Below are 10,389 nucleotides of genomic sequence, written 5' to 3' on the forward strand. Positions count from 1 at the left end.
TAGCCGCTAGGTCGTTGCGCACCCAGACAGCGACACCACCTCCTTGAGCCGTCCTATCCAACCGCATTGGAGGGCCATAGCCAGGGATGGCAGTCTCGGCTTGTGACATTTTTTCCACCGTGAGCTTGGTTTCGGTAACGATAGCGACGTCGGGAGAGTGGAGTGCGAGAGTATGGCGGAAGTCACCAAATTTGGAGGCTATGCCAAAGGCGTTCGTTAGATACAGTCGGAGCGTGTTGGTCGTGCTCGTGCTGGTCATTCCGAGTTGATAGATGATCCCTTGATGGCACCAGAGGATTCATCAGCTGGGCGTGTCTCAGTACGGATATTTGGTAGGCCACTTAACAGATCCATTGCCTCATCATCACCCGCAGGTGATCGGGATGGTGGAGAAGTATAATCATACTTGTCGAAATTCCATAGACGTGAGTACAGAGGTCTAGGCCAGAACTCTCTCGAATTTACTAGTACTGCACTCTTAGCATCCAAAACAAGGCGTGCCGAGGAGGACCTTTCCTTTTTGAAAATTTTGCATTCGTAGATCTTGACGTTCACTTTGGCTTCACTTGCTCTGATGGTCACAAACTCATCAATCTTTTCAGGTACTGCACTGCAGGGAAGATTGCCAACGAACATCACACACTTCCTTCCGACAGGCTTTCGTTCACAAACAAGTTCCCATACTCCACTGTCTTTGTTGTCCTCTTCGAAATTAGAAAGTAAATCACTCTGCGCTGGGATGGAGGCATTTTTCGAATTTCTGAGCTGCGATACGATTGTCCTCTCAGGAGAGGAACTGGAACTGTCGACAGCTACGGAGGTCTCGGAGGTCGTACGGTGGTCGCTGCCTGGAGTATCCGTATTTGTACCCGTTGATGTGGCAGCGTCACTAGGTCGGTTTTTTTCTATTTTTTTGGCCTTTCTTGTTCGTTGTTTTTTGGTCGACTTTTTCGGAAATTCCATCACCGTGATCAAATGCCGATGACCCAGCAGCTTTCAGAGACAGTTCTTCAACCTTCCGGGTGAGCAGATCAATCTTGGACATCAGACGTTTCTCTCGATCTGCTGCCTCGCGTCGCTCTCGCTGTATTTCAACTACAATTTCCGCCAGGCCGTTTCGGCAATCACTGCATTTGTTTGTAAGAACTGAGCTGGGCGAAGGACTCCCATATTCGAGGGGGTCAACCACTATACTGATACTACTTGCACTTGTCGCCATGGCCAGGGCAAAAAACTCCTGACATGGGACAACCTAAAACCGAAGACTTTCACAAAGTCTTTCCTGTTCTGGAAGCCCTTGGTCAGAACGGCTGCATCCGCACGTGACGAACTCAAGAATTCTTTCGATAGCGCGACCCGGCAAGTGAATCAGACGGCTGTCTCGCTCTTCTTATCCCAAAGAAGCCAGGGACAGGTCTGAAACCAAGCGCTCTTGAAAGCGCAGAACACAGGGTTCTTTGCGGCAAACGCGGGATCCAGAAATGTAATTGTGAAGGAGTGTGCGGAAGGAATGTGCGGTTAAGGAGTGTGCGGAAGGAATGTGCGGTTAAGGAGTGTGCAGAAGGAATGTGCGGTTAATGAATGAAGGAAGAAAGTTCTGTTAAGGAGGCAGAACACAAATGAGACAAGGAAATAACTGTCTTCGGACTGTCACTGGTACACACCAGGAGGTTAGAACTGCTCTTCTCCACTCGTTCTGTTGTGAAGAAATCAGTGGGTCACAGCAGCTTTTATAGGTCGCGACAAGGAAGGAGATTCTGCATGTGTCAAGAAAAAGGGCAGAAGTCTGTCGTGTTCGTCCAAACAACACGAGGGGAGGCATAGCAACAGTGTACTATCTATGTACTTGTTAATGTGTAATGACATCAGAATGAAATGGACCTTTGGAGGAGGATATTCAGAAAGTTGTGGATAAGAATGCAAATACAGGCAAAGGGAGAAGAATATGATTGAAGAAAATGAACTTCCCAGTTGACGGGTTCGACGCCCCACAAGCCGCTCGGATAGCTCTATTGTACACGCTTACTAGGCGATTGTGATCCTTCGCAGTAATCAGCGTGACGAATGAATAGATGCAGTACAGAATGTGAGGAAGAATGACAGGCAGGATGTACTAGTACTGGCGGCGTGGGAAGAGAGCAGGTGAAGGAATCTGCTATGGTAGGGAAGTGGCTTACATAGACATAAAAGAACACAGGACCCAGAGCAGTACCTTGCGGGACTCCACGCGACGCTGGGATGACCCTGGATGTAGCATGTGGCAGGTAGGCTCCGGCGGATTATGCTCGCGAAATCATTGAATTATGCGTTCATGGATTCTCGCATTATGCTCGCGAAATCCTCATATTATGCTTTGGCACGCAGGGATATGACAGCATCTTTCTTTTTTTTCCCTTTTAGCTTGCCGTGGTTGGCTATCACCTGACCTCTCATGTTTATTGGCAGTCTTCGGACGGGCCAGGAGATGTTGAATAAATAAATAAATAAGTAAATAAATATATACTCACTTTGGTGTACTTATGGAGCCTCAAAGTTCGGAAAATTGTGCCTTTTCGTACTTGCAAGTGGCCATTAGTACAACAAAATACATGAATATCCCCATACCAAATGACCATGCATATTAGAGATCAACATGGAAAGAGAAAACATGACTCCTTCTATTCATCAGTTGATTTTTTTTGTAAAAATATTTTTCATTGCTAAATTAGTTTAAGTTACCTTTGAAAATTATCATGTTCAACTGTGTTCGTAATCGTCATACTCGTCCAACCGATGTCACCCTCACCCTGCGAAAAATCAGCTCATCTCTCCCGTAGCTCCACCTCTCCTTCCACCATGACCGAACATCACCTATACCTCGTTTTTTTATTTATTACAACAATAACCATAGCCTGCACAGTCGATGGTCTCGATCCAGCGCGCTTCTCTGCACACCTTTTCGGAAAAGTTGCGAAGTAGTTTGTGAAAATGAAGAAAATTGCGATTTCTTGCAAAACAACGGAAAGTTGCGAAAAAAGTGGCCAGCATCTTTGGAAACGGGCTACTCCCGGAACCCTTTACCATGCGGACCACCAGCAGTGATCAGCTGCATTGTGCACAATTGTGTAGCTTACATACTGGAATTGTGGTACATGTACAACCATGTAGTTATGCTCCTATCTCCGAAAGGATGCCTCATTATGCTCCAAATTTTCAACCTCCAAATTATGCCAATAATTATGCCGGCATAATCCGCCAGGTGCCTAGTGGCAGGGTGACTTTCCGCAACCTTGATCCAGCATTGGATTGTTCAAACTGTTGCAAAAGAAGGATCCACGAGCGGGATTCGCACCCAGCACCCCTATCTTTTCGGGACAGTGCCCTACCGGCTAGGATACCGTAGATCACACACACCGGGGATCACACACACACACCGGGGATCACACACACTGGGGATCACACACACCGGGGATCACACACACCGGGGATTACACACCCCGGCTGGTGCGCCCATCTTGCTACAAAACTCACTGGTTCTTGACTGGGGTCCATGCTTGTCCAGGAAGGCCATTGCTGCTGTTGCTGCTGATGGAGTTGCTGGTGCGCTAGCTCTGGCTGCTCCTGGGGTTGCTCCTGGGATTCAGGTGATGCTTGCGATGGCGGTGACGAACCACCACACTGCGCCGGAGGACTCTACAAGGAACGGAAAGATCAACAATATAGGATTCAACACAATAAATGAAGAGAGTTGCGCATTCATCATGCACATCTTTGTGAGAGGTTAATAACAGGATTAGGATATTTTAATATAGCTATGAATAGGATGAAGGCCGCAGACATCAAAAGATCACATATTGGCAAATAATTACTGTTTATATAACACTCCTTTTTAGGGAAAAGTGCAATGCTACATGGGAATGTGTAGTGGTATTTATTGACTCAAAGCAAATTCATGTGAATAGGTGTTGATGGTGTGGTCAATAACGAGTGGGGGTATTTATCAAAGGTCAATATAATAAGGTCAACACAATTATGTGTTTATATTCGCTTGTGTATGCATGCATGCATGTCGTGTGTGTATGTGTGTGTGTTTGTGTGTGTGTGTGTGTGTGTGTGTGTGCGTGTGTGTGTGTGCATGTGTGGGTGTGTTGCCAGCTAGTTCGGTTGGTGGGTGCACTTATGTCGGATAGTGTTGGGTCTGTTGCCAACGGGCTCGGCTGCTTGAAGGTGCAATGTTGTACCTACCACCTTTGTTGGTTTCAGGGTTCATATACTTTCTATTTGATATATACATACCTGTTAACCATGGACTACTTCTGCCTAGATTAACTCTTGTGTAATCCTGGTGCTAGTGAAGCTTGTATCAGATCCACTCTGATTTAGCCACCCACACTAGTAGCAAGTATTACCTTCGCTGGGGGCAGGGGTAACTGCAGTTGGATCCCGGGACGGATACCCTGATGCCGTCAATCCTTTTTCTGCACCTTGTTCTCATCCACCTACTGAGGTGTGGTGAGCCCATAAGTGGGATCATTTTCAAGTCCACCCAGAGGTTTGGGGATTTCAGGGGGTGTCGGCCGTTGGACGGTTCAATAACCAATTGAGTCATCTTTCCAAGATTCCTTTTGATTCTCTCTCCCCTCTCCCGGGGCGACCCACGTGACCAGTTTTGGCAGTGAGCAACAAGTACAAGTGTGTGTGTGTGGGTGTGTGTGTGTCAGTGTGTGTGTGTGTGTGTGTGTGTGTTGTGTGTGTGTGTGTGTGTGTGTGTGTGTGTGTGCGTGTGTGTGTGTGGGTGTGTGTGTGTGTGTGTGTGGGGGGGGGGGTGTTAGTACGTATGTCTGTTTACTCACACTGCTCTGGTGTCCCGACAGTGCCTCCACCGAATATCCAGAGTAAGGTGGGTGACCATGCTGCACCCGTCTGTTGCCAGGACGATAGTACGGAGAGCTCGTATCAGCGTATACGGCTCTGCCACTCGGTCCACTGAGGGAGGGTGCCGTTGGCGTGTTACCATACTGTGACTGATGTAGACTGCTACCAGTCGTTGCCGGCGGTGGTGTGGGTTGTTGCGGCTGCTCCTGCTGTTCCAGCTGCTGCTGTTCTTGCGCCTGCTGCTGTTGTTGCAGCTGTTGCTGTTCTTGCGCCTGGTGCTGCTCTTGTTGCTCCTGCTGCAGTTGTTGTAGATTCTGCTGTAGGCGCTCAAACACTGCCGACCAGAATTGAAAATCTTCAGATTTCTGCTGCTCCTGTGTTTGCACCTGCTGCTGCTGTTGTTGCGGCTGCTGCTGTTGTTGCGGCTGCTGCTGTTGTTGCGTCTGCTGCTGGTATTGTAGATAAAGCTGCTCATTCACTGCCCACCGGAATTGGCAGTCATATGTCTGATTCAACGAGAGCACATCATCAAGAGTATCGCAAAGAAATTACAGAATACATTGCCAGCCCTCGTCAATGACACGGTAAAAGAGCACAGTGATTCAGGAACCCGAAAAGGGAAGTGAATTGCACTTGCACAAGAGTTCTGCTACTGTAGCCCAGTATTCCAAGCATTCAATCATGCCTTGCTAATGTGTCTATTGGAACACTGGAAAAGTCTTGCGCGGCGGAGGCACATACATTGCCTAAAACTGTTTTACCATTTCACCCGCCATTACCCGGAAACCCTCAATAATTTCAACATAGTTCTATCCAAGAGTGCACCACGTCCTCACTTTTACCTCCTGCCCACTCACACTGGTCCCTGCTTCCGCTCCACTCTACTACATTCCATGATCACCACGTGGAACTCCCGGCCTACCGAGATTAGGATATCTGAAACCCGTGGTGTATTTAGCCGGAACGTTAAATAAGTCCCATTTCCACAGGTATAGATTCCATCCTCGAGGTGTCTAACTTCTTGATTACCCCCCTTCTTTACCAGTACCTTTTTCGCTTGCTTTTACTCAGACTTCTTAATAAACCTCTTCACATTAATCTTTTTTCATCTTAATATTTTCTTCCTTTTACAAATTGCACCCTATAGTACTCGTATTGTACACGTATCTTTATTCTCGGAGACCCCCTTGATTTAGGCTTCGGCCTTTGGAGAATCCATCAAATAATAATAAATAATAATAAAAACTCCTGGCAATATGGCGGTAAACACACGCCTGCCCACACACGCTCTCTAGGCTGCAAAGTTCTGGCACAGAGCTCTCCTTCTCACCACCACCACCATCAGTTCGCGCCTGGCGCCTGGTCGATGCATGGTTGGCGGTATCCGGCATAGCAGGCTGGTACATCAAGTAGTGCATGGCACATAGCAGATGACACAGCAACGACATAGCTCGATTGCGACGTACGTTTCGTCCCCGCTGGACTCATCAGGCAATCTTCTTCTTGGATGTCTGCACACGGAGCTTGACTCGGGAGAATGAATTTGAAGACACCACCGCAGCTGTACTTATGGTTGATACATATGGTGGTAAAGACACACCTGGCAATATGGCGGTAAACACACGCCTGCCCACACACGCTCTCTAGGCTGCAAAGTTCTGGCACAGAGCTCTCCTTCTCACCACCACCACCATCAGTTCGCGCCTGGCGCCTGGTCGATGCATGGTCGCCATATTGCCAGGTGTGTCTTTACCACCATATTTATCAACCATAAGTACAGCTGCAGTGGTGTCTTCAAATTCATTCTCCCGAGTCAAGCTCCATGTGAAGACATCCAAGAAGAAGATTGCCTGATGAGTCCAGCGGGGACGAAACGTACGTCGCAATCGAGCTATGTCGTTGCTGTGTCATCTGCTATGTGCCATGCACTACTTGATGTACCAGCCTGCTATGCCGGATACCGCCAACCATGCATCGACCAGGCGCCAGGCGCGAACTGATGGTGGTGGTGGTGAGAAGGAGAGCTCTGTGCCAGAACTTTGCAGCCTAGAGAGCGTGTGTGGGCAGGCGTGTGTTTACCGCCATATTGCCAGGTGTGTCTTTACCACCATATTTATCAACCATAAGTACAGCTGCAGTGGTGTCTTCAAATTCATAATAAAAACACATCTACAGATTCTGCTCAATCCAACCAGCACATCCATCCAAGTTCTTTAACGCTAACTGAGACGGAATCAATGCAAGATCTGTTCATATGCACATAGCACCTATTGGGTAGGGCACCGTCCTCTCAAGACAGGGATGCTGGGTTCGAATCCCGCTTCTTTTTTTCTTTTCTTTTTTCTTTTCTAACTAAAGCAGGGCTGTCAGGTCCACTAAAGATATACACAACCACACAGCAAGGCGCACAAAAACACTTCTCCAAGGCGCAAACCAACAAGCTTCCAACTTGGAAGGCTCAGGTTCCAAGTTGGAAGGTTGTTGGTTTGCGCCTTGGAGAAGTGTTGGAGCGGGGTGTCAGGTCGCCGAATGTCTCAGTACTCCTTGTCAGTTTTGTGCCATTTTGTCGTACTTGCTGGCTGTATAAGATCTGGTTACGTTGGTGGACAGTTTGTCATAACTCGTAACATTTTGTCCTTTTCCTTTCTTCATCATAACGATATTGGCTCACCATCCGAGTTCAAACATGTACATGTAGTAGTATTTGTGTAAAACACGTGACTAGTGATTCATGCTCAACAGCTCGTAGTAAAACATGACGAAGAAAACTATGAAAACTCACCTCGACATCAAACTCCGCCAGAAAATTGATGTCCATGTTTGGCATATCAAAATTCATAACGCCATAGTCGCTCTCAGAATCTTCAGCGGTCACCAACTCCTCATTCTTCTGTAGGGTCTTCAAAAAATTGACTCTCCCCTTCAATTCGACATTCTGCATACAACAATAAACGCACAAGGAAGAGTAGTGGTCGCCTTGTTTACAATGACAGATGGTCGAATAGAAGTAGGCATGCTCTGCTGACACGAGAACTCGAGAATGAGATATCTGTTACTAGCTCTCTTTGTCGCTTCTCTTGCTTGAATCATCCTATAGGCCATTGTTGGCAATCACCCATATCTCTACATTACTTGGCAGTCTCAACGACATACTAGGCGATAGTGATAGCTTCCAACCTCTCTTGTGTATAATGATAATTATAAAACATGGATAATAGGTCCAGTAGGACTCACCTCCTGAATCAATTTCTCCACTTCCGACTCCAAATTCTTGATATAGTCTTTCTCTCGTTCTCGTGATGCACGAGCAGATGCTTGATTTGCTAGTCTCCTACCAAAAAAGCATCGCACAGCAGAATAACCAATAAGAAATCTGGAATAAAGACTGAACTAAAATACTAATTGATTGAAGGAAATTCTTCAATGAAGCACATGCATCTGCGTAATCCACACCAGTCCAAATCAACAATAGGGAATTTAAAAACCGGACATTTTCGTTCCCTTCTCTTCATAGGCTCTTATAGGGAATACAGCAAAAATGACTAAGATAGTTAAACTATCTTAGTCATTAAAATAATAATATTATTAAAAAGAATTATACTTTAAATATTTAAGTACTTATTAAGAAAGTGTAAGGATTGCAATACACAGAACCAGCTGAAGAAACACTGTTGTCAACTGACTGCCGTCGCTGCCTTTTCAAATATGACTAAGACAGCAAATTATAACATGGGCAAAGCATTGAGGGACATAAACATCACCCTAGAAAAACATTTTCGGGTCAAAAACAGCATGAAGATGAAACTCTAATACTAACTAATTGAACGTACATGTATCCCCATTTTCGCTATATTCCCTTTAAGACCTCTAGCATGGAGAGAATGAACGAAAACGTTCGGTTCTAAACAAATTATAGTTTTCATTTGGACTAGTGTGGATTGCGCAGATGCATGCATCCATTTTTGGAATATACAGGGACATATAAAAGCCATCACACTAGCGCCTTTTTAAAACGGTCAAACCCATGTTCAATTGATGTTGATTGATTCTTCGTTTACCACTTTGACTAGCCTACGTCGTGTAGTAGGCTCCGGCGGATTATCCCGGCATAATAATGGGCATAATTTGGTATGATCAAGAGGGGTAAGTAGCAGCATTCGGCTTTGCCGAGATTCTTATCAACCACCACACCACACCGCTGCGCTCTCCGGCCGACCTCAACACGTTGCCACAGCACACCATCAGCAAAACGACACTTCAGTTGGTACTCTGCTCCTTCAGACAGCAGCTGTTTCGATCATCAGGATCTCGTCAGTGAAGGTTGATAATGTAGAATGGATAAACGATAGTGAACTTCACTCTTTTGTACCAAAAACAAGGTGGAAACATAATGGCACATCTTAGGCGCAAAAAGGGGGCACCATTATGACGCGAAGATTAAAGCGCGAAGATTAAGGCTAAGCAAAGGCGATAATGATAGACTACACTGAGGATACCAGTACTATAAAGTGTCTAAGTTAGAGTACGGTCATCTAGTGATGGCCAGGTGTGACTTCGATAGATGGCACAGCATAGGGCATGTAGCAACGCGAGATACCTCTGGGGCATTCACTCCGTCCACTCACTCACCACACAGCACAGCACCACACCATTGTCACGTCACAGCCATTCTTCAGTTGCCATGATAATGCCGTAGCTTAGCAATGAAGAGACGAAGTGACAAACACATGTTCACAAAGTATCATTCGCGAGGCCCATGAGGCATTCGCTCTTGACACTGCGCCATGGTTTGACATCCGCCTGTAGTTGAAATTAGAGCGTCACAGCCATTCCGAATCTTCCTTAAATGTCGCTGCCGAGTTTCCGTCGTTCTTCATTAGTCTCCTCGTCTCCACCATCGGCTGCTACTTGACTGGCGCATTTACGTATGACCAAGAGGGGTAAGGGGCAGCATTCGGCCTTGTCCAGATTTTTATTAACCGCCACATCACACCGCTTTTGCTTAGCCTTAATCTTCGCGGCTTCATCTTCGCGCCTAAGATACGCCAAAATGTTTCCCCCCTTTTTGGAACTAAGATGTGCCATTTTGTTTTCCCTATTTTTTGCTACAAAGGGGTAAAGTTCACTATCTGTTAGCCATTCTACATTATCAACGAGCTCCTCCTTTTCCCCCTCCCACAGATCCAGTGTACATCCTCCACTTTCTCGATTATCCCGGTCACCCTATCTCTGTAGCGCCCCACCATAAACACCTTGGCAATGTCATAGATTCCGCCCTCTCCTGGTCTCACCATGCTGATCGTGTGTGGTCCAAAGTATGCCGATCTGTCGGCATAATGTCAAGTCACTTGTCCCATTTGCCCCAAAATTGCCGGATTAATTTTTATAAATCATACATTCTTCCCCTCTTCACGTACGGCTTCCCTGCCTGGTCCATCAAAACCCACATATGTAAATTAGAAGTTCTCCATCGCCGTATACTGCGCATCATATTTCGTACTGATCTTTATATCTCAAATCTAGACTTGTATGCTG

The 10,389-nt window shown here is 46.3% G+C and overlaps 1 protein-coding gene across 1 annotated transcript; it reads right to left on the minus strand.

Moving 5' to 3' along the window:
• Positions 1–1,546: 1,546 nt before the first annotated feature.
• On the minus strand, positions 1,547–9,506 carry LOC135814923 (uncharacterized). The gene is made up of 6 exons (XM_065328159.1): positions 9,484–9,506; positions 8,089–8,185; positions 7,637–7,789; positions 4,833–5,360; positions 3,511–3,672; positions 1,547–1,597 (listed from the first exon to the last, which is right to left on the minus strand). The coding sequence occupies exons 1-6, from the start codon at positions 9,504–9,506 to the stop codon at positions 1,547–1,549; spliced, it is 1,014 nt and encodes a 337-aa protein (XP_065184231.1).
• Positions 9,507–10,389: the final 883 nt, after the last annotated feature.

This window comes from Sycon ciliatum, chromosome 1, assembly GCF_964019385.1.
Source record: "Sycon ciliatum chromosome 1, ocSycCili1.1, whole genome shotgun sequence".
In the NCBI taxonomy this organism is placed as follows: Eukaryota; Metazoa; Porifera; class Calcarea; order Leucosolenida; family Sycettidae; genus Sycon; species Sycon ciliatum.